The 25778-nt window shown below is 43.4% G+C and overlaps 1 protein-coding gene across 1 annotated transcript in view; it reads left to right on the forward strand.

Annotated features, from left to right (window-relative positions):
• LY75 (lymphocyte antigen 75) overlaps positions 1-25778 on the forward strand; it is a 3856564-nt gene that overhangs the window by 1095363 nt on the left and 2735423 nt on the right. The window contains exon 8 of the mRNA XM_044074746.1: positions 6102-6259. Within this exon, the coding sequence (XP_043930681.1) occupies positions 6102-6259 (158 nt within the window). The remainder of the gene's footprint in view (positions 1-6101; positions 6260-25778) is intronic.

Genomic DNA, 25778 nt, shown 5'->3' on the forward strand with positions numbered 1-25778 from the left:
CTAACTCGTCCATGAGGCTCATATCCTATGCGGCCGAAGGGGCGGGTAGAGCGGCAGGCACAGGCGTGGCTCTCGTGAGACAGGCCTGGCTCCGCTTGTGTCAGTTCGCGGAGGCCTTCAAGTCTTCCTTCGCCGACGCTCCCTTTGATGGGTCCTCATTGTTTGGACCCAAGGTGAAAGACACCCTTACCGCTGTGAGCAAGAGGGAAAACGTTATCTGCCGTAGGGGCCCGTTATTCCACTCCCTTTCGGCCTTACCCCAAGGCCAAAGGAGGGAAAATGTGGTTCGGAAATCTCGCAAGTTTTTCTCCCAACAGCAGGAAGATTCCCCGTCCAGAGGCAGAGGGCGGGAAATTTTTCAGGGAGACGCCGTCCCAGACGCGGCAGAGGGCCCCGCAATTCTGGAGACCGCGAGTCCTTTCGTGGCTCTTCAGCCTCCCACACGACATGAGCGATTGCCCGGCTGTGCTGCTCGGAGGCAGTCGGGTGTCGTTTTGCCAAGCACCTAAAAGCCTGGGAGTCAATCACTCAGGACAGATGGGTGCTTCGCATAATTGCCGGAGGTTACACCATCCCATTCAAATACTCACCCCCTCCGTCCAAGAGAATCCCGGACCCACCACCCAGTCAAAGGGAAATAGCAGCCGCAGAAGCTTCAAAGCTGCTACAAAAGGAGTCATCCAACCGGTCCCCACAGACCAAATCGGATCAGGAAATTACTCCAGGTTCTTTTTAGTGCCAAAAAAGACAGGGGACCTGAGACCAATATTGGATCTCAGCAGACTGAACCTATCCGTTACGAAATCCAAATTCCGAATGGTCACGTTGCAATCCATTCTCCCGTTGTTGGAGAAGGATGTTTGGATGTGCTCCATAGACCTCAAGGACGCCTATTATCACATACCGATACATCAGGCGTCCAGGAGGTATCTGCGCTTCAGCCTGGGAGCCAGTCATTACCAATTTTGTGCTCTGCCCTTTGGTCTCACCACAGCCCCCAGGGTGTTCACCAAGTGTTTGGCAGTAGTGACGGCTCACCTGAGGAGCCTTGGATTCCAAGTGTTTCCCTATCTCGACGACTGGCTCCTGACTGCCACCACCAGGCATCTACTTATGGACAACCTCAAAGCCACCATCTCCTGGGTGTTTCCCTGGGATTACATTCAATTGGTCAAAGTCTGTCTTGCTGCCCTCTCAGCGCATAAAGTTTATAGGAGCAGAGATAGACTCAAGATTGATCGTGTCTTTCTTCCTGCCGAAAGGATCCGAACCTTACAGGGCCAAGTTCAAGCTCTGATCTCGAGATCCAAAGCCCCAGCCAGGATGGTCCTACAGGTTCTAGGCTCAATGTCTGCCACGGTACTTTTAGTTCCTCTAGCAAGGTTACACATGAGGATTCTTCAGTGGCTCTTATCAACTCAATGGACCTTTCAAGATCTCCCCCTCAATCATCACATCATGATTACGGAAATATGCAAAGGGACCTGCTGGTGGCTTCAGACATCCAACTTAGATCAGGGCAAACCCTTTGTTCTCCCCTCCAGCGGTTACCCTGACGACAGATGCCTCCCAGATAGGGTGGGGGCATTGTCTGGGCAGGCTAGTTCAGGGCTCCTGGCTTCCGGACGAAGCTCTTCTCCACATCAACGTGTTGGAGATGAGGGCTGTACTTCTATCCCTACAGGCCTTACACAAGTTCCTTCCTCAGGGTATCATCGCCATCCACACAGACAACATGTCGGTGGTTTGGTATCTGAACAAACAAGGAGGGACCAGATCGTATCCCCTTTGCAGAGAGGCCATGAGAGTGTGGGAATGGGCTGTAGCTACCAACCGCTTCTTGGTAGCGACCCACATCCCGGGAAAGTCAAATGTATTGGCGGACAAATTAAGCAGGACAATTCTCTCTCCTCACGAATGGTCTCTAAACCACAGTACGAGGCCAGGTTTTCAAGAGATGGGGGACGCGTGCTGCGACCTATTTGCGACTCCACAAAACACCAAGTGCCAAAGGTTCTTCTCCTTGATTCCACATCAGGAAGTACCGGCCATGGATGCTCTAGCTCAACCCTGGCCAACAGGGTTGCTTTATGCTTTTCCTCCAATCCCACTCCTTCCCAAAGTCATTCAAAAAGCTTCTCAGCTAAGGTCTTCAATGATTCTGATTGCCCCATACTGGCCTCGTCAGATATGGTTTCCTTACCTGAAAAAGCATGCGTGGACGATCCGTGGACCTTAGACCTGATCCCGGATTTGCTAATCCATCAGTCGGGACATTGGCATCAGTCCCTTCAATCTCTGAAATTGACAGCTTGGCTCCTCCACTTCCGACCTTAGTCAGAAGCCACACACTAGACCCGGAAGTTGTTCACATTTTGTCTTCGGCCCATAAACCCACCACTAACAAATTGTACCTCAGTAAGTGGAAGAGGTTTGCTATCTGGGCTCAACTCAAGGGCTTAGACCCTATCACTGCTCCTGTCCCAGAGGTTTTGAAATTCTTAACATCCCTATTTAATCAGGGATCTTCTGTCTCAACTATTAAAGTTCAACTAGCTGCTATCTCTAAATTCCATGAATCCACGGATCCTCCTTTGATGAGCAGCAGGCTATGCAAAACATTCATTAAAGGTGCGAGTCTGTTAAGACCACCAGTTTTCATCCTGCACCTCCGTGGGATCTTGATTTAGTGCTTCGCGCATTAACATCTCCCCCTTTTGAACCGGCTGCTACTTGCGAATTAAAATATCTGTCATGGAAAACGGCATTCTTAGTGGCTATTACTTCAGCAAGAAGAGTCTCAGAGCTTCAAGCCCTGTCTATTAAACCACCATATCTCATTTTCCACAAAGATAGAGTATCTCTTAGGCCTAATCCATCCTTTGTCCCAAAGGTCTGCTCTAGTTTCTGTCTTCAACAATCTCTAGAACTACCAGTTTTCTTTCCAAAATTCTCTAATGAGGCAGAATACACTCTCCATAAATTGGATGTTCACAGGCAATTACGCTTCTATTTAGACAGGACCCAGCAACCTCCGTAAGTCAGACCAGTTGTTTGTGTCCTTCTCAGATAATAAATTGGGCCAAACCATCACAAAAGCTACAATCTCAAAATGGATCAGAGATTGCATAACTCAGGCCTATTCTTCTTCAAATAAGCAACTCGCATCATCTATCAAAGCTCATTCTACCAGAGCTATGGCTACTTCTATAGCTTTTCATTCCAAGCTCGCTATTTCGGAAATTTGTGCTGCGGCTACTTGGTCCAACCCGCACACTTTCATTTCCCACTACAAATTGGATGTGGCATCTAAAGGACGAGCTTCATTTGGTTCCACGGTACTCAGGAGTGTTTTCCAGTGAGCCACCCAGGATTCAGGTGCTAGGGACGCTGTCCCATCATTCAGAATGTAGGCGAGATAGGATCACATAACATCTTTTAGTTATGTACTCACCATAACTTCAGATGTTTGGGATCCATCTCGCCTACATTCCTGATACCCACCCTCCTTTCCCCCTGCCTTGCAGATCAGAAGAGATAGAACGGTTTTGAGCTCCACTGTTTTTATCTTGTTTCATCTGACGATGTTATATAAGCAGGGTATGCATGTGTGCATGTATGCGGACAAACTAGATCTGGGGGACTGTTGGTGGTGCATCCTGGGATATAGTAAGCTCAGCCAATAAGAGACTTCGCTCTTTGGCATAAGCGTGCCGAGTCGGAGCCGAGGATCGGCTCCGAACCCATCATTCAGAATGTAGGCGAGATGGATCCCAAACATCTGAAGTTATGGTGAGTACATAACTAAAAGTTGTGTGGCATGATGCCAGGGTAATCCTATGGGCTAGGCTTGTAAAGGCTCCATTGCCATTAGCCTAGTATACACCTATGAACCTATGGTATTGTAGTATGTCTGTGACTGAAATCATGGATGAAAAGGATCTGTTATAGATCATCCCACTTTCCTGTTTACCATGTAAAATAAATTGTACAGCAAGCAACTTCTGGTTAAATAGCTTCTCCTAGATATAATTAAAGAAAACACTTCAGAAGGCAAGGCAGTCACAAAAATTCCCCAAATAAAAACTTTTATTGCAAACACAACAGTGGTTTAGCGCTTTCATCTCTATCAGTCAGACTTTCATCTCTATCAATCAGAACCACTGAATTAAAAGCGCTAAACCACTTTTGTGTTCGCAATAAAAGTTTTTATTTTGGGGAATTTTCATGACTGTCTTGGCTACTGGAGTGTTTTCTTTGATTATTTGGACTTTTACACTCTATGGTAACTTCAGCGTTTCTTTTTGGATTGCTCCTAGGTATGCACATATATGTATATATATATATATATATATATATATATATATATATATATATATATATATATATATGTATGTATATATTTATATATGGGTCCCCTACGAAATCCCGAATGCACAGAATCCTGAAGCCCAAAATACCGAGATGAAAAGCCCGAAACCCCACATTACCGAAAGACCAGAACCGCGAAATTCAAAATCCCAATGTTAAGGGATTTTGAGTTAACACTTCTGGTGTTGCAGTTCAGGTAAGTATATGTGTGTAAGTGTGTTTGTGAGGGGCTTTAGTGTGTGTAAGTGTGTGTTGTGACTGTGGTGTGTGTGTGTGTGTGTGTGTGTGTGTGTGTGTGTGTGTGTGTGTGTGTGTGTGTGTGTGTGTGTGTATGTGTGTGAGGGACTGTAATGTGTGGGTGTGAGTTTGCCTTGTGTACATGTTTGTGCGATCTCGGAGTTAGAATAATAAAGTAGGGGAGTGGGGGTGCAGGGCCCTGCTTATCTTTAGTGTAGGGTGGTTTGTTTGGTTATGGGAGGAGGGTGTGTGTATGTTTGTGTGTGTACTGTATGTATGTATTAGTTTCGCGATTTTGAATTTCGCGCTTTCAACGTTTTGGTAATGTGGAGTTTCGGGCATTTTGTCTCGCTAATTTGGGTGTCGGGATTCTGTGCATTCGGATTTAGGGGACCTATATATATATATATATATATATATATATATATATATATATGGATTCACTTTATAACCTTGAAATGCTGAAATATCGAATTTCAGTATCTCGAGACTATAAAACTGAATCCACAAAACACCGACAAACAAAACCAAAACCACATAACCGAAAACACCGCACACACTACACTAAACATACAACACAACACCCACATCACAACATAAACAAAACAACACACATACACAACTCACACCCCTAATTATATATACTAACTCGAGATCGCACAAACACAACACAAAAGCTCACTCACACACATTCTCCAATCCCTCACACACTCTAACTCCCACTCAAAACCCTTACAAAACACTCACTTACCTGACATAACACCTACATCCAAACACGCACGCACCAACAAAACACAAACCCAGACATTACGTAGCCCAACTTCATAACCCGAATTGACATATTTTGACATACGTCAAATTCGTGATTATGAAGCGTCTATTTGTAACATTCGACTTTATAGCTTCGAGATACTGAAATTCGACATTTCAGTATTTCGATGTTATAAAGTGAACCCATATATATATATATATATATATATATATATATATAGATATATATATATATATATATATGTTATAAATCCTCCTTACAAATGGATACTGCTCCAAAAACAGGCAGAAAATTAATGTGAATAGAAGATGCATTATGGATTTTTGGTGGAAGTTGTATCTTTGTTCTGCAGATATGTGAGAGTGAAATAATGTTGAAAGCAGACTACATTATCATACTTCATTGTTGTATTACAGTGTATTATGTCTTCCAGGGAAGACAGATTATAGAGTCTGGTAGTTTGAATTGTACAGCTCAGTTATGGTCCTTGCTCCTCCTTTTAGCCATTAATAGCCATTCCATTATAAAGAGTGATATGTTCATATGCTTTCAGTTCTATTCAGCAGTGCTGTTTAGAAATATTTAATGTTGTGTACTACATCTCATTTTCATGGTACAGTAATTACTATACTATTGTATTATTATGAACATTTTATTTCTCTTGCAATGCAGTGCAGTTGTAGTACATTATTTTTTTCTGTTTTTGATTTGTACTTTATAGACACTGTAGAAGACATCTGGATTGGCTTGCGCAGCGATAATGTTTCAGTTCATTTTATGTGGTCTGATGGGTCAAAAGTAACATTCACTTACTGGGACCGTAATGAGCCAAATGCTGCAGTTAACATTGCTGGTAACTGTGTTTCGTATTCAGGAAAGGTAAATACAGTAAAATATTTTACTTAGCATGTGAACTGGTTTAATGAAATATTGTAGGACAGTTACTACATCACAAAAGTATAGTTAAGAAGACCAGCTTTAACTAAAAATGCAGTTATAACGGAATAGTGCTATGGTTCCACTGATCATTGTACTTGCTGCCTCTTAATACTGGCAATATTTCTTTATTGTCCTCACATTTTGCACAAGTTTGGCTGAGTTTTTTTCCTGAAATAATAGTGAATCCCCTGGGTTAATGTTTGAATATTTCTGTCAGTGAGAAAGGTACAACCCTACCATGGCTAGAGATAAGTTAACATTTGATTTCTAAGCTCTTTCTTCAGGTTAGGATGCACTTGTAATGGTCCTTCACCTGTCTTGGTTTCTGAGGTAATGAAGAAAAATGTCTTCCCGAGCAGTAGAATGTGAAGAACATTTCATTATAAAGTCCTTTCAGTGTTCCTGTATATAACTAGAAAACATAATCTAACAGGTCACTAAAATACCCATAATTTTCATGCACGTGTACTGGTAAAAGTCCAAGTTCAGATCATTTACAGAAACTATTAGCAATGATAGCTATAGCCCTGAAATGTTCTGCCTCACAGTTATTTAAGAAGGAAGTAATGTTCAATACGCTAGCTGCTTTCTCGAAACTCTTTTAGTTGTCTTGTTTTATTATGTCACACTTTCTTAAAACTCTTTTAATTGTCTTGTTTTATCATATCACAACACACATTTACTTTTTACTGTAATTGTAGACAGAAAAGAAGGCATTGTTACTTCAGTTTAAGAAACTGTTGTTTGATATCTGTGTTTTAAAAGTAAATCTAACAGGGGAACACTGCTTCTGTGTAGTTGTTAATACCTGTGCTACTTAAAGTTAAAAGCCACACTGTTAAACTACTATTTAATTATTCTTCTCTTTTGCAACTGGTCCATAATCTCAGTACTCTAGAAGTTTTTCCCGAAGAACTATAATCCAGAATTGATAAATACATTCAGAAACTTTGTAATCACCAACAAGGAATCTATACGTCTTGCTGAAACGTATGAAGACGCCACCAAGATATTGCACCGCATAAAAATGTTAATTTTCTAAAGCACACTCACAATAAAAACTGATAATTTGAACACAACTGAAGAATAATTAATGCGCTCCTTTCCCTTTACAAAATGGGACTTTATCAGAACCTAAAATCAATTATTATTTGTACAAATATATAAGAAATAAATAAATAATAAACTAACCACATGATCAACTTGTTGTACCCAGTCTAATCAATGTATACATAATTCAGACATTTAAAGAAACACTGGGTGAAATATAATGTAATAAAATATAATCTAATAAAAGTACCCCCAGCAGAGGCATGTAGAAAGGATAAAACACTGAAAACTAGAATTACAAGGTGCTTTTCAGTAATGTCTCAAGGCAATATACAACCAAATCTAATAAATACCAAAATGTGTTTAAAAAGTGCAGTGGCCATAGTTGTAAGATATACAAAATAAATAAATATCTGGTTTAAAAATGCAATATGATAGTCTTTTATTTATATATATATGTGTGTATATATACACACACACACACACACACACACACACCATATGCTGCTAAATTTTTTTTGTGTGTGTGTGTGTGTGTGTATATATATATATATATATATATATATATATATATATATGTATGTATAAAACAGTAAAACCAAGCAGAAACCAAAACAAATAACTAAAAAACTTGGTATAACAGCTTGCACCTGATAAGGAAGACCAAATAATGGTGACTTGTGTTTAGTGCTTTCGTCCCAGTCTTTTAATAACGTGGGACTTCATCAGAAATGCATCTCCATTAAACAAAACCATTTAAATAGTAGCCATTTGGCCTGCCAAATTCATCAAAACAGCTGTACAGTGGACATAAAACATTTATATACCCTGTTAAAATGCCAGGTTTTTGTGACATAAAAAATGAGACCACAATAAAATAATTTCAAAACTTTTCCCAACTTTAATGCGACCTATAACCTGTACAATTCAGTTGAAAAACAAACAAATCTGTTAGGGAAAAAAATATAAAAAACAAAAAATGTGCAATACGCTGGTTGCATAAGTGTGCGCACACTTAAACTAATACTTAGTTGTGTGTGCACACCCTTAAACTAATACTTTGCTGAAGCACCTTTTGATTTAATTATAGCATTCAGTCTTCTTGGGTACACACCTGGTATCAATTAAAGAGACTCTGATTAACCCCAGATAAAGTTTAGCTATCCTGGTAGGATTTTCCTGACATTTACTCAGTTACCTGCTACAGCAAACGCCATGGTTTGCAGAGAGCTTACAAAGCATCAAAGACATCTCATTGTTGAAAGGTATCCGTCAGGAGAAGGGTACAAAAAAATTTCCAAATAATTGGATATACCATGGAACACAGTGAAGACGGTCATCAAAAAGTAGAGAAAATATGGAACAACAGTGATGTTGCAAAGAACTGGCCATCCCTCCAAAATTGATGAAAAGACTAGATGAAAACTGGTCAGGGAGGATGCCAAGAGACCTACAGCAACACTGAAGGAGCTGCAGGAATTTCTGGCAAGTAATGGTTGTGTATTACGTGTGACAACAATCTCCCATAGTCTCCATATGTCTGGACTCTGGGGTAGCATTGCAAGACAGAAGCCTTTTCTTCCACAGAAAAACATCCAGGCCCAAGTAAAATTTGCAAAACAATACATCAAGTCTCCCAAAAGCATGTGGGAAAATGTGTTATGGTCTGATGAGACCAAGGTTGAACTTTTTGGCTACAATTCCAAAAGGTACGTTTGGTGCAAAAACATCACTTTGCATCACTAAAAGAACACCATCCCCATGGTGAAGCATGGCGGTGGCAGTATCATGCTTAGGAGTTGCTTTTCTTCAGCTGGAACTGGGCTTTAGTCAAGGTGGAGGGAATTATGAACAGTTCCAAATACCAGTCACTTTTGGCCCAAAACCTTCAGGCATTTTCTAGAAAGCTGAAGATGAAGAGGAATTTCACCTTTCAACGTGACAGTGACCCCAAGCATACATCCAAATCAACAAAAAAGTTTTGGAATGGCCCAGCCAGAGCCCCGACCTAAATCCAGTAAAAAAATCTGTGGGGTGACCTGAAGAGGGCTCTACACAAGAGATGCCCTTGCAATCTGACAGATTTGGAGCGCTTTTGCAAGGAAGAATGGGCAAATATTGCCAAGTCAAGATGTGCCATGCTGATAGACTCCTACCCAAGAAGACTGAATGCTGTAATTAAATCGAAAGGTTCTTCAACAAAGTATTAGTTTAAGGGTGTGCACACAGAACAAAGCATTAGTTTAAGGGTGTGCACACTTATGCAACCAGCGTATTGTACTTTTTTATTTTTTACATTTTTCCCCTAACATTTTTGTTTGTTTTTCAATTGAGTTGTACAGGTTATAGGTCTTAAAGGTGGGAAAAGTTTTGAAATGATTTATTGTGGTCTCATTTTTTATATCACAAAAACCTGGCAGTTTAACAGGGGATGTAATGTGATCCTATCTCGCCTACATTCTCTACAGATGGGTTCGGAGCCGATCCTCGGCTCCGACTCGGCGCTATACTATAGAACGCAGTCTCTTATTGGCTGAGTTACCTCATATCCCAGGATGCACCACCACTACCTCTCCAGATCTCGTTTGCCGCTTTCCAGCATAGACGTGGTCTCGGACTTAGCTGAGCTAAGTACCTCTACTTTGAAATCTTTTCTGTCAGATTTTTTTTCTGAAATTCACCCAAAAGCTGTTTTAACAGCTATTGTTGTTGTACGTTAGTGTTTGAATAGTTTTTTTTGTGGAAAATTGTGTTTGTTTGTCGAGTAGGAAGGTTCCGTTTAAGTTAGAGGGGCCTAGCCCTACCTTAGTCGTTTGAGTTAGAGCCTAGCTGTTAGTTAGTGTTTTTGTCTTGCTAGTCTGTGTTGTTAATTGTCGAAACCATGGCTAAAGAACATAGACCCTCTGGTTTCAAAAAATGTGTCAAGTGTAGTTATAAAATGTCAGTCACAGATGATCATTCCCTGTGTGTCTATTGTTTAGGCCCTAAACACCTACAGGAGTCTTGTAGCGTTTGCCACGCTTTTTCCTCTCGAGTCCTCCAAGAGAGGAAAAACAAACTGATTTTAAAAGGGCTCATTGCCCCTTCGTTTGAGGAAGCATTGTCCTCTTCTTCTTCCCTTCTAAAAGAAGAAAAATCGTCGGCTCCGACCAGCCCGTCGGAACCGACAGCCAAAAAGTCTAGGCAGGCTTTTCCCTCGGCTCCACGGACTTGAGCCGAGGCGGAACGGTCTGCCTCGATGCCTCCAGCCTCGACTCCCCTGACCTTGGAGTCGAGAGCTCGGTTTATCGAGGTGGGTCACCTTCATCGGCTCCACTGACTTCGGAGCCAATGAGGATTGCCCGCTCAGACACTTCCTCTTCGGAGCCGAAGTCCACATCGGCTCCGAGGGAGATTGCAATAGTGGGATCTCCCTCGGCGCCGATACGTCTCGAGCCTGTTCGGAGCCGGTCCCCTACTCTTTCGGAGCCGGCGGAGAAGTCGACTCGGACCCGATCGGTCTCCTCCCGTTCTTCAAGGATGTCTAATTCGGACGTAGACAGGGTACTACAGAAGCTCTTTCAGTCACCGGTCTTTGCTAAATTGATATCGACTCCTGCCCAGTTGGCTTTGGAGCCGACCCCCTTTCTTTCTACTACCATTCCTCCTCCGACAGCCTCGGCGCTGTTGGAGTCGGTGTTGGTGGATCCGGTCGAAGTTATCGAGTCGGCTCCGACTCTAACTTCAACTCCGTCCCTTGGATCGGGGTTCGGTACATGAACTTCCTCGGTCGGCCCCGGGGGGGAGGCTTCAGATCCGACCCTTTCGGTTCCGAGCCTCTCTCTTGGTGCGTCGGCTGCGGGGGTTCCTGTTGCTGTTGTGGCCTCGGGGATAGCACCTTCCCAGGATTCTGGGGGTCCTGCCTTCGATGCCATGAGAAGTGCCTTAGCCAAATCCTCTTTGGCCACTTCGACTTTCCACCACCACCCCTTCCTTAGATGTGGTGACTGGCGTTTCTGGAGTCCCCCTGTCTCGCGACAGCGGAGCCCCTGGGCCTGAGGTTACCCCCATTGGTGGTTCCCTTCTTCCTGGAGGTTCCTCCGACTCTCCTTCGGAGGAACCACCCAGGAAGAGACTGTGTAAGAGGAAGCACGTCGACTCCCCTGACGAGTCCCTCACGTCAGATACCGACCTCGATGATACGGAGGGGTCCCCAAAGTCGTCATCGGAAGATGTCTCCTTTGCCGACATCTTAGAAATCCTTAAACACCGAGGCGATTGGCAATCCAAACCCTTCCGCTGAGGAGTCGGTGTTCCTCAAGGCCTTCGGGGCTCAGCCCTCCGCCTCCTGGGTGTCTCCGCCCTTCGACGAGCTTCTGGATTTGATCTCTCGAAGGGCGTGGGAACACCCGGATTCTGTGGAACCGGTGCCAGCTCGTCCTAAGAAATTTCTTTCAGCACCCCCGGACAAGGAGTTCTTATCTAAGGGTGTGGCTGTAGATGCTATGGTGGTGGCATCTGCCACCCAGCAAGATGTGGCAGAGGCTTCGACGTCCATCCATCCCCCTAATAAGGAGTCTAGGAGCATGGATCGGTACGGCAAGCGTACCCTTACTTCAGCGGCCTTTACGTTAAGGTCTCTGAATTATTTGGCACACTTCACCAGACTACAGAGGGATCTGATCAAGGAGCTATCGGATGCCCTCTCGGGTAACTTACCTGATCAATTAACTCAGACAGTTAATTCTCAGTTGGCTACCCTATCCTCATTAGCTAATTCGTCCATGAGGCTCATTTCCTATGCGGCCGAAGGCGAGTAGAGCCAAGGAACAGGTGTTGCTCTTCGAGACAAGCCTGGTTACGCCTGTGTCATTTTGCGGAGGCCTTTAAGTCTTCCTTTGCCGACACCCCCTTTGATGGGTCCTCTTTGTTTGGTCCCAAGGTAAAGGACACGTTGACTGCGAGCAGGAGGGTAAGACCTTGGCTGCCGTAGGGGCCGTTTTCCACTCCTGTCAGGCCTTATCCCAAGGCCAGGAGGGGAGGGAAGATGTGGTTCCGTAAGTCTCAGAAGCCTTACTCGCCGCAGCAGAGCGATCCCCCTTCTAGAGGCAGAGGAGGGGGAAATTTTTCAGGGAGACGCCGTCCCAGAGGCGGCGGAGGCCCCCGCAACACTGGAGACCGCGAGTCCTTTCGTGGCTCCTCCTCCTTCCAGCATCCCTGAAGGAGTGCCCGACTGTGCAGCTCCGGAGCCAGTCGGGGGTCGTTTCTCGAAGCACCTAAAGGCCTGGGAAAACATTACTCAGGACCAATGGGTGCTTCGAATCATTGCCGGAGGTTACTCCATCCCCTTTCTTCAACCACCCCCATCAGTCCAAAGAATCCCGGACCCACCACCCAGTCAGCGGGATCATGCAGCCGAAGAAGTTTCAAAGCTGCTTCAAAAAGGAGTCATCCAACCTGTCCCCGCAGACCAGGCCGGATCAGGGACTTACTCAAGATTCTTTTTGGTGCCAAAAAAGACCGGGGACTTAAGACCCATTTTGGATCTCAGCAAACTCAACCGATTTGTAAAAAAGTCCAAATTCCGGATGGTCACTTTACAATCCATTCTCCCACTGTTGGAGAAAGGAGTCTGGATGTGCTCCATAGACCTCAAAGACGCCTACTATCACATTCTGATGGATCAGGCGTCGAGGAGACACTTACGCTTCAGCCTGGGAGACAGTCATTTTCAATTCCAGCTGCCCTTTGGTCTCACCACAGCCCCCAGGGTGTTTACCAAATGTTTGGCAGTCGCGACTGCTCACTTGAGAAGTCTAGGATTCCAGGTGTTTCCATACCTAGATGACTGGCTCCTAACTGCCGCCTCCAGGCTTCTACTCTTGCAAAATTTGGCAGCCACGATAACACTGGGCAATTCCTTAGGAATCACCTTCAATTGGTCAAAATCTGTATTGCAACCATCTCAGCGTATTCGGTTCATCGATGCAGAAATAGACTCAAGGCAGATGCGAGTCTATCTTCCTGCAGAAAGGATCAATACACTACAGTCCCAAGTCCGAACTCTGCTCCTCAGGCGTCGCGCTCCAGCAAGAATGGTTCTGCAACTGTTGGGCTCCATGGCAGCCACCATTCTTCTGGTCCCCTTGGCAAGGTTGCACATGAGGATACTTCAGTGGCTCCTCTCGGTCCAGTGGTCTTATCAGGACCTCCCCCTCAGTCACCACATTCTGATCACGGACACGTGCAAACAGGATCTCCGTTGGTGGCTGATAACCCCCAACCTGAATCAAGGGCGACCCTTCGTTCCGCCACTCCCCTCCGCCACGCTGACTATGGACGCCTCCCAGACAGGGTGGGGGGGTCATTATTTGGACAGGTCGGTCCAAGGCACGTGGCACCCCGACGAGAGTCTTCTTCATATCAATATCCTGGAGATGAGGGCAGTGCTCTTAGCGTTGCAAGCACTGCACAATCACCTCCCCCAGGGTACAATTGCCATTCAATCCGACAGCATGTCGGTAGTCTGGTACCTAAACAAACAAGGAGGAACCAGGTCCTACCCCCTTTGCAGAGAGGCCATGAGAGTATGGGATTGGGCGATTGCTACCAAGCGTTTTCTAATGGCAACGCACATTCCGGGGAAGTCCAACGTGTTAGCCGACAGATTGAGCAGAACTATTCTCTCTCCTCACGAGTGGTCCTTGAACAACAGAGTGACAACACAGATTTTCACGAGATGGGGAGTCCCCTGTTGCGATCTCTTTGCAAACCCCCTCAATGCGAAGTGTCATCACTTCTTCACTCTAACCCCACTTTCGGGGGGGATCCCCAAGGACGCTCTTGTCCACGATTGGCCCTCCGGTCTGCTTTGCCTTTCCACGGTTCCCCTTCTCCCCAAGGTGATTCACAAGGCGATTCGCTTGAAAAGCAAGATGATTTTAATCGCCCCATACTGGCCTCGACAAATCTGGTTCCCCTTCCTTCACAGATATGCATTGGAGGGTCCTTGGTTTCTGGACCAAGTTCGGACCTGCTGACTCACCAGTCAGGACAACTCCATCAGTCCCTCCATTCGTTGAAGTTGACAGCCTGGCTACTCCTCTTCCAACCATAATTAGGACCCACTCTCTGGCTCCTGAAGTCATACACATTTTGTCTTCAGCCCACAAGACTTCTACGAAGAAAATATATAGCAGTAAATGGAAGAGATTTGCTATTTGGGCCCAGCTCCGAGGATTAGACCCAATGACAGCCTCGGTATCTGAAGTACTTAAATTCTTAGCCTCCCTGTTCCAACAAGGCTGCTCAGTATCTACCATTAAGGTACAACTGGCGGCTATTTCTAATTTCCATGAAAATGTGCAACCTCCCTTAATGAGCGACAAGCTTTGTAAAGCATTTATTAAAGGAGCTTCGCTTTCGACCCCCATTTCCCAACCTGCACCGTGGGATCTGAACGTGGTATTAGGTGCCTTAACCTCGCCACCCTTTGAGCCGGCAGCTACCTGCGACCTTAAATTCCTGTCTTGGAAAACTGCACTTCTAGTTGCTATTACTTCAGCAAGACGGGTTTCAGAGCTTCAAGCTCTATGTGTTAAACCACCTTACCTAGTGTTCCACAAGGATAGAGTATCTCTTAGGACAAACCCATCCTTTATACCCAAGGTTTGTTCTAGTTTCTGTTTACAGCAATCAATGGAGCTGCCGGTCTTCTTTCCCAAATATTCCAACAGAGCTGAATACACCTTTCACTGCTTAGATGTGCACAGGCAATTGCGCTTCTATTTGGATAGGACACACAAAGCTAGAAAATCAGATCAACTGTTTGTGTCCTTTTCAGATAACAGATTAGGCAAAGCCATCACTAAAGGCACTATTGCCAAGTGGATCAGGGACTGCATCACTCATGTTTATTTCATCTCAAACAAGCAGCTCATAGCTCCTGTAAAAGCTCATTCCACTAGAGCTATGGCAACTTCGGCAGCCTTTCATTCCAAGCTCTCTATTAGCGATATTTGTGCGGCTGCCACGTGGACATCTTCACACACCTTTGTTTCTCACTACAAATTAGATGTGGCATCCAGGGGTCGAGCTTCCTTCGGTTCCACAGTACTCAGGAGTGTTTTCCAATGAGCCACCCGGGATTTAGGTGCTAGGGACGCTGTCCCATCTGTAGAGAATGTAGGCGAGATAGGATCACATTACATCTTTTAGTTATGTACTTACCATAACTTTAGATGTATGGGATCCATCTCACCATTCTAATAACCCACCCTCCATCCCCCTGCCTTGTAGACCAGGAGAGACCGGACGGTCCGAATCTGTTTTCTTTCCTCTCTTGAAAGACCTGAGTATGTTATGACAATAGTATGTCTCTGTGGATATGAGTGCGAACAAACGAGATCTGGGGAGGTAGTGGTGGTGCATCCTGGGATATGAGGTAACTCAGCCAATAAGAGACTGCGTTCTATAGTATAGCGCCGAGTCGGAGCCGAGGATCGGCTCCGAACCCATCTGTAGAGAATGTAGGCGAGATGGATCCCATACATCTAAAGTTATGGTAAGTACATAACTAAAAGTTTGTAAACTTTTTATATCTACTGTATGTTATCATGTGATTTTAAAAACAGTACTGTCAATTAGTTAGCCTCACAGTTAGACGTTGCCTGTTCGATTCTCAGTTAGACCGTCTTCTGTGTGGCGACATGCGTGAATGGGCGTTCCTTCGTTGAAGGTTGAGCGTTAGGCCCGGCAAGTCAAAAATCTACTGCCAATCATTAGCGGACCGGAGTTCCGCTGTGGCGACCCCTAACCGGGAAAAGCCTAAAGAAAGAAGACTGTCAATTAGTTTAAAAAAAACAAATATATTATTACTTTCATATAGAACACACAAAAATTCTAAAAAACACATGTATACATTTAAATAACCTGATATTTTATGTAATACTGACATTTCATTTGGACCAGGGAGTTGATCAGCCCTTAACAAAATTTGCCATTTTAATTCTCTGGTCTCTAAAAATTCATTACAACTAAAAGGAAATCTTTGTATATCTACTTGTAATATAAATAAATGAAATTTCCTAAAGTTAATACACACCAAACTGTGTTGGAATCTCGATCTTTAATAGCTTTACAGTGCTCCCTAATTCTGATCCTTGGTTCTCTTGTGCTTTTTCCCACTTAATAATAACTGCAGGAACTGCAAGTAGCTAAATAAACAAGGTTAGTGCTACGACAATTGTAACAAAGTCTTGCCATAAACGTATAGTTATGATTTTCAAAATAAATAGTACTAATGTTACTAATAAAACGGCATTGTTTACACTAGACACACACAACAGTCCCTGCATTTGTTGGTAACATGTTGGTAACATGTTCCTGTCCCTACCAATGTCCGATTCAAGCTTCCTTTTTTAATTAGATGATTTTTTAAAAAAAAAAGGTGGGAAATCACCTAATACAGTAGCCATTTCTCTATTCCCCTGTATAGTCTTCCAATTATTTTGAATAATGTTTTTCACTGCCCCACAATCGGTAGACACATTTAAAGGGAATGCTATCCTTTTTTTTCTATTTCATATTAACCAATCTTTTTCTTTGCTGTAAATTAATTGAAAATAATTGGCTGAAATTTAATTACCCTCTGCTCACAGTCTTAACTGTCTCATTTAGTTCACTTTCTGGAGATTTCCAGTGAAAGAAAAGTTCTTTAACGTAGTTAATTTCTTCCAAAAACCTGTCATATTTACTAGTCAAACTGATTGCTCTAATCAATTGCCCTTTAAAGGTATTTAACTTAATGTATTTTGGATGGTTACTACGAAAATGGAGATAATGGATGTTATGTTGTCCATATCTTGCCTTCGTTCTTGCTGTTTGGGTTCGGTGCCAACCCTTGGCTCTGACTCTGCCATATACTATAGCTCTAGAGCTTTTACTGGCTCGAGGCAAGCACCTTAGCAGTAGTTATCCAGATTACTGCTTGCAGCATCGAGATTGCAGATACTGGCTAAGAAAAATTTTGCTCTTATCTTCTCTAACTCGTTAACAGTAGTTTCCCTTCATATTTCTACCTTTCCCTAGCCCATCTGAGTACTTGCTTTTGTTGTGGACTAACCGTTTTTCTCTCTGTCCCTTTCCCCACTTTGAAACCCGTTTAACTTAGAGGGTTCTTCATTTTTCTTGCCTTCCTTAATATCTATTAAGTTTTTAGGAGTTGCCGTTTAAGTTAGAGGTTCTCCTTAGGTGGGGAGTTCGCCGTTTAACTTAGAGGCTCTCCCCCCTTTTCTTCTTTACTTCTTCTTTCCTGTCTGTAAAAAAAAAAGGAGTTTTTGTCTGTATTTGTTAATTTATTTTGTAGGCAGTGTGTTTTTTGTCTAGCCTTAAGTAGTGCTGTTCGACATTATGTCGAAAGATACTGCCAAGGAATCTTAACCTTCGGGTTTCAAAAAGTGTGATTCGTGCTGTCAAAAGATGTCCCTTACGGATGGGCACATGAGTTGCTTGTATTGTTTAGGACCTGTTCACCTTCAGGATTCTTGTTCTCTTTGCCATGCATTTAGTTCACGAGTCCTGCAGGAGAGAAAGAACAAATTGATCTTGAGAGGGTTACTGAAGGGTCCCTTTGATGCTGCTATGAAGGGGACTCAGCCAACAAAAAAATCGGAAAAACCCATGGCTTCATCCTCTTCGGCTCTGATTTCGGAACCTTCAGAATAAAAGGACAAGTTACAAGCTAAGTCGGACCCAACTTTCGGTTCTGACAAGACACTCTCACCAATGGCTACATCTGTTTCGGAGCCAGTAAGGTCTCATAAGTGATCCAGGTCTCCTACCTTGGAGCTGGTGTGGTCTGCTCCACAGTCTCTATTACTACAATCTGTGGCAGGCAGTCACCGGTCTTCAACCCACTCCTCTCGGTCATCCAGGAATCTCTTGGATGATGATGTGGAGAGGGTGGTGAAGAGGCTTCTTAGGACACCAGCATTAGCTAAAATGCTTTCAGGCCCATTCCAGACACAAATGATGCAGACAGCCCAACCAACACCTGTCTCAGTTCCTCCTCCGACTCCTCTGACTTCAGAGCCAAAGTGTATGGAAGTTGTAGTGGTGCAACCGTCTGTTCCAATAACCACCTCCAGTCTTTTGGTTCCGACTACCGTTCCGATCTCCTCAATACCCCCTTCTCTCGAGGGATCTGAGAGCCGACACTCCCTCATCGGCTCCGAGGGGGGGAGCTGCATCGGACCCTTGTCCGACCCTACTCTCCCTCTCGGAGCTTCGGTGCAGGTCAGCTCGGCTCCTACATCAGCCTCAAAGCCATTGCCTTCGGTTCGGAGGCGATCTCTGGCTTCTTCGGAGCCAGAGACTCTTTCAGGTCAGGACAGCGATGCCTTAGAGGTGATGAGCATACTGTCTGCTGAAACAGCTCCACCATTGGCTCCATTGGTTTCTTTGCCTTCAGTGCCCGTGTCTGCCTCTGAACCTCCCCTCCGCCCCAAACCTAGGGAACCCATGATCCAGGATGCCCCATTGGGCGATCCTACTTCTTCCGAAACCTCCCCTGAGCATCCCTCGGAGGAAGTCTCTTGGAAGAGGACTTGCAAGAGGAAGCATGTGGCCTCCCCTGAGTCCTTGACATCAGACACAGACTTGGATGACTCAGAAGAGTCCCCATGTTCCCCCTCTGAAGATGTCACTTTTTCAGACATCTTAGAAATCCTTAGATAGAGGGGGGTGACTGGAAGTCCCCTGCCCCTTCTGAAGACGAGTCAGTGTATCTGGATGCATTCGGTTCCCAACCCTCCGCCTCTTAGGTATCTCCTCCTTTCGACCCACTATTGCATGTAGTGAGTCGGAAGGCTTGGAGCTCTCCAGACACGATGGAACCAGTTTCGCGGAGGCCCAATAAATTCATAACAGCCCCTGAAGACAGAGCCTTCTTATCCAAAGGTGTTCCCGTTGATGCTATGGTGGTGGCAGCAGCCACCAAGAAGGAATTAGCGGAAACTTCATCTGTCCAGCCACCGAATAAAGAGTCTCGTATGATGGACAGATACGGGAAGCATATGTTTTCTTCAACGACCTTTACACTCAGGTCGCTGAACTATTTGTCACACTTTACAAGGCTTCAAAGGGATCTCCTCAAAGAGTTAGGAGATACCTTACAGGATCTTACAGCTACGGGAGTCTCAACGAGGCGGCTTCTCAGCTTGTGACCTTGACTTCGGTGGTTAACTCCTCCATGCGGCTAATTTCTTACTTAGCCAATGGTGCGAACAGGGCAGCAGGCACGGGTGGCCTTACACAGACATTATTGGATGCGCCTTTGTCAATTTACGGAGCCCTTCAAGTCTTCCCTTACCAATACCGCCTTTGATGGCTCGTCTTTATTCAGGCCTCAGATAAAAGAGACACTTATCAGGTGTGAACAGGATGGCAAAACTCTCTCTGATGTGTGACTTTGTTTTTCTGCTCCATCTAGGCATATCCTAAGGGCCAGAATTGCGGAAAGATGTGGTTCCAGAAATCCCAGGGAGCTTCACCTGACACACGGGGAGATTTTTCCCCCCAGTGGCAGATGAGGAAATAATGGAAGGGGACTGCAGAATCAGGGCGACAGAGATACCATCTCCGGCAGGCCCTTCCAGCGCTCCTGAAGAGAGGCCCGACTGTCCTACTCCAGAGACAGTCGGGGGGGGGATTATCCTTGTACCCAAAAGCCTGGCAGACAATCACAGAAGATACATGGGTACTATCGATAATATCCAGAGATTACAATATCCCCTTTTCCTAACTTCCCATGTCAAAAAGACAACACACTATCCTAGATGTTCCAGCTAATCTTTGGGATCAAGCAAACCTAGAGGTTAAAAGGTTGCTAAGAAAGTCATCCAGGAAGTCCCCACAGACCAAATCAGATCCGTAACTTATACAAGGTTCTTTTTAGTTCCAAAGAAAACAGGGGACTGGAGACCCATATTGGATCTCAGCAGGCTGGAAAAATCAATCAAATATATAAATATATGTATAAAAATATATAATATATAAAAAATAGTACTAATCTATGAACCTAATCTATGAACTTATGAACCATATTGGATCTCAGCAGGCTGAACAAATCCATCAAGAAAACAAAGTTCCGGATGGTAACACTGCAGTCCATTCTTCCTTTTCTGGAACAGAACAATTGGATGTGCTCTATTGATCTCCAGGATGCGTACAACCACATAAAAATGGACAGATGGTCAAGGAGATATCTATACTTCTGGGTGGGAGACAGTCACTATCAGTTCAGAGCGCTGCCCTTTGGTCTCACCACAGCCCCTAGGATGTTCACCAAATGCATGGCAGTAGTTACGGCTCACCTGAGGCTTCTAGGATTCCGGGTATTTCCATATCTAGATGACTAGCTCCTTACTGCCACCACCAAGCATCAGCTAATCGGGGCAAGGGAATCCACAATTCACTCTTGCTCTCAACTAGGGATCACCATAAACTACGAAAAGTCTGCCTTGTTGCCTTGTCATTGTATTACCTTTATTGGGGCAGATTTAGACAAAAGGGCTATGATAGCAAAGCTGCCTCAAGAAAGAGTATTAACGATCCATCGCCAAGTTGCAATCCTATTGACAAAAAAGAGAGTTCAGGCAAGATTTATTCTCAAGGTCCTGGGTTCAATGGCAGCAGCAATCACTCTGCTCCCTATGGCTCACTTTCACATGAGAATTCTGCAGTGGCTTCTCTTTGCACAGTAGTCATTCCAGGATTTACCCATGTCACATCAGATTCTGATCACAGAATCCTGCAGAAAGGATCTGGAGTGATGGCTTCACTCCCCTATAGTAACAATAGGCAGGCCGTTTCTACTCACCCAACCTGTAGCCACAGTGACCACGAATGCTTCCCAGATGGGGGGGGGCATTATCTGGGACAGACTGTTCAAGGGACTTGGCAGGAACACGAGTACCACTTGCACATCAATGTCCTGGAGATGAGAGCAGTGCTTCTGGTGTTGCAAGCACTTCAGGACGCTCTACCTACAGGGACTATAGCAATTCAGAATCCAAACAATACGAAGCCAAACTCAGAACCACAAGAACAAGCCGTGAACGACTCCAGGCAGTCAAAAAAAGTTTTTTTTTGACTATAGCAATTCAGACAGACAATATGTAGGTAGTATGGTGCACCAACAAACAGGGTGGAACCAGGTCTTACTCTTTGTGTTGAGAGGCTCTATGAGTTTGGCAATGGGCGATGTCTTCCCAATGCTTTCTGGTTGCAATGTACATCCTGTGGAAATCCAACGTGATAGCGGACAAGCTCAGCCAGGCTATTCTGATGCCTCACGAGTGGTCCCTGAAGCAGGAAGTTGCAGATTTGATTTTTCGCAAATGGGGCCAGCCATGCTGTGATCTGTTTGCCACCTCCCTCAACAACAAATGCAACAACTACTTTGCCCTAATCCCACCACTGGACAGTCACCCAGGGATGCACTTGTTCATGATTGGCCCCCGGGACTGCTTTCCACCCTTTCCCCTGATCCCCAAGGTTCTTCAGAAAGCACAGTCATTGGGTTGCAAGTTAATCCTCATTACCCCTTACTGGCCTCATCAGATATGGTTCCCATTCCTTTGACCTCACCTGCAGGGGAGCCTTGGATTCTGGACCCAGCACCAGATCTCTTGATGCATCAGTCAGGGGCTCTCCATCCTTCCATTCAAACTCTCAAGCTAACAACTTGGATTTTCCACTTCCGGTCTTAGCCAGGCTTTCCGATGTTTCTCCCGCTGTTCGACACATTTTGATTTCCTTCCATAAGCCCACTACTAGGAAACTTTATGCTAGTAAATGGAAGAGGTTCTGTTGTTGGGCAGGCAAATATCAGGCTGAACCCTTTACTGCACCCATTTCAAAGATTCTTGAACTTCTTGCTGAAACGTTTGAGCTAGGAGCAGCTGCAGCTATTATCCAGGTTCAGCTAGCTGCCATTTCTAATTTCCATATGGGAGAAATGGGGTCCAATATCATGTCCCATAGGCTATATAAGGCATTCCTAAGTGGTGCTACCCTATTAAGACCTCCAATAAGAGAACCTCTCCCCGCCTGGGATCTAAATTTAGTTTTAGACGCTCTGATTCTTCCCCCTTTGAACCATCTACTTCTTGTCCGCTCAAATTTCTGACTTGGAAGACCTTTTTCTTGGTTGAAATTACCTCAGCTTGAAGGGTTTCAGAATTACAGACGTTATCTATTCATCCTCATACTTGAATTTCCATAAAGATTGGGTTTCTCTCAGAACCAACCCCTCTTTCTTACCCAAGGTATGTTCTGACTACAATTTGAATCAATCCATAGAGCTTCCTGTTTTCTTCCCCAATCATGGCAACAAGGCAGAGTATAAGCTTCATCAGTTGGACGTTCATAGACAGTTACATTTCTATTTTCACAGGACCAAGTACTTTAAAAAATCTGACCAATTGTTTATATCTTTTGCGGACAATAAAAAAGGTTGTGCAGTCTCAAAGGTGACTGTATCTAAGTGGCTTTCAGACACTATAAAACATGTCTACGATTTGCGTAAACAAAAACTTCCAGGGAAAATTAAAGGACACTCAACAAGGGCCTTGGATACCTTTATTGCTTTTGAAGCCAGACTGCCTTTGGATTCAATCTGTGCGGCAGCTACATGGGCTAATCCTCATACCTTTATCACTCATTACAAAGTAGATGTGACCTCCCGGAACAGGGCATCCTTTGGTTCCACGGTCCTGAAGAGCTTTTTCCAGTGAGCCACCCAAGAATCAGGTGCTGGGGTGCTGTCTGAAACAGCAAGAATGAAGGCGAGATACGGACAACATAACATAAAGAAGTTATGTACTCACCATAACGTTCCATGTTTGTTGTCCTTGATCTCACCTTCTGTCTTGCGTCCCACCCTCCGTCCCCCTTCCTGGAGGATTGAGAGGAATTCCTTGTTTTTTATTGGTTATACTGGCTGAGTTGCTTTTTACCATACCTTTTGGTTAGTCCTAGTCTCCCCTTTTTACTCTTTCGGATGGTTTACACCTTTATATGTAGGTGTCCTCTGATATGTAAATAAAGTATACCTTTTCTAATTGTAAGGTCTAGTACTGGGTTATCACAAATGAGATCTGGGTAACTACCACTAGGCATGCTAAGATGGGGGTTAGCCTCGAGCTGTATTATACAGCCGAGTCGGAGCCGAGGATCGGCTCCGAACTCAAACAGCAAGAAGGAAGGCAAGATCAAGGACAACAAACATGGAACATTATGGTGAGTACATAACTCCTTTTTTCTAAAGGTATGTTTTCTATACATACAGCCTTTAAATTTGCAGTTTGTCCGTATCCATAGTAATAGTCGCATCCAAAAAATTGATGACATTATGTAAATCACTTAAAGTAAATTTTAACCAAGTAATGCTACCATTAATTTGTTTAACAAATTCTTTGCAAGCATCCTCACAGCCATTCCAAATAAAAAACAAATCATTGATAAAGCGGTGGTAGTATAAAACAAACTTGAACAATTGTAGTTTGGTCAAAATCTGAACTTCCCACCAGCAAAGGACTAGGTTTGCAAAAGCAGGCATGACTTTTGCACCCATAGCAATACCCGAGACCTGCTGGTAGGTAACCTGTTGAAAATGGAAAAAGTTTTTTTTTTTTTTTTTTTTTTTTAACGCCATATTAAGTAAACATCCAATAACACTGACAGAAACTATGTCCATTCCACAGACATTGGTAAGATACATTTTTACATATTGAATGGCTTGTTCCTGGTCAGTACTCATATATAATGCTGTTACATCAACAGTAAAAAAGAAGTTTCATTCCCTTTAAAAATTTATCCTTAAGGGAATTAAGAAAATCCCAGGAATCTCTCAAATAAAAAGAACTTTTCTGCACCAAAGGATTCAATACCTGATATAACTGGAGATGGTAACTGTTTTATGTTTGGGACAAGATATAGTTAGTTGGAATGGTGGAGCTTTTTCATCTTTATGTATTTCAGGAATTCTGAAAATAATTCCTATTTCGAGTTGTTCAATACTAAGAAAATCAAAAACTTCCAGGATTAAATACCCCTTGTTAAACATGTCAAATAAACCCATATTTACTTCTTTGAAACTTTTGATAACTGTATTTTTACTAACCTTCTGTCACGTGATAACATATAGTTGTTTAGATTGGTTTTGATGAATTTGGCCGGCCAAATGTCTGCTATTTAAATTATTTTGTTTAATGGAAATGTATTTCTGATGAAGTTCTGTGTTATTAAAAGATTAGGATGAAAGAGCTAAGTACAAGTCTCCCATTATCTGGTCTTCATTTAGTTCCTTATTGGGTGCTAGCTGTTATACCAAGTTTTTTAGCTTTTTATATATATTTGTATTTATAAATATGTTTAAATGTAATACATGTATATAAAAACGTAATATATATATATATATATATATATATATATATATATATATATATATATATATAAAATGCAATATTAATCAACATAAAACAAAGTGTTCTAAATAATGACATCCAAACAAAAAACTATAAATTATAATTTTGCTGCCCTTAGTTTCAGGGATGGAACAATAAATGTGGTCCTTAATACCAGGGAGTATGGTGGGATTTAATTTTGATTTGCCCCCCTCCCCCCAGCGTTTTCATGGATAATCTCCAAAATTCCAAACAAAAAAGTTTGAAATTGTCACAAATATCAGAATTTTTATATGGAACCTTATAAATGTTTTGCCTCACAATATCTTAAGAATCTTCATACATATGTCTATTTAATTGTCTGTCCGTCCTCCCAGTATAGAAAATGGGACATGTGCTGCATTTTGCTATGTATACAAGTCCACTAATATTAGTTACCATGTCTCAGGGCCAATCTTTGTCCACCAATATCACCCAACTGAATCTGTGCCTCTTCCAAAATGTATGTACATTATCCACACGTTCCACATTTTCTTATACCTTTCTTTACTAAATTTCCATCAGTAGAATAATTACAACTTCCTGATTTTCTAAAATAGCTTTAAAATTAAATAAGGTTTTATAAACAAAATGAGGTGAGTCTCCAAAAAGCATATAAAGCTCAGCATTGGCCCTACAAATTGTCCAGTTCTTCATAATTAAATCCCTAACCTTTTCCATACCTACTCTATAAGGGAGGCTAAAAGCATTTTCAAACACCCTGAGAATGTTGGGATTTATGTGATCTCAAAGTGCCAGTTTGTTAAGAGTTCCTAACATGGAAACATGCAAACATACTTTTGTCTGCTTTTACATGGACTACAGAGTAATTTTAGCTGAAACCATTGAATGGTTGTATTTAAGAGTAGCAATGACAGGTAAGTGAGTGGCCAATGAAAATCTTTCCAAACCACTACTATTTG

Source organism: Protopterus annectens, chromosome 6.part0, assembly GCF_019279795.1.
Source record: "Protopterus annectens isolate FY-2018-M chromosome 6.part0, PAN1.0, whole genome shotgun sequence".
In the NCBI taxonomy this organism is placed as follows: Eukaryota; Metazoa; Chordata; order Ceratodontiformes; family Protopteridae; genus Protopterus; species Protopterus annectens.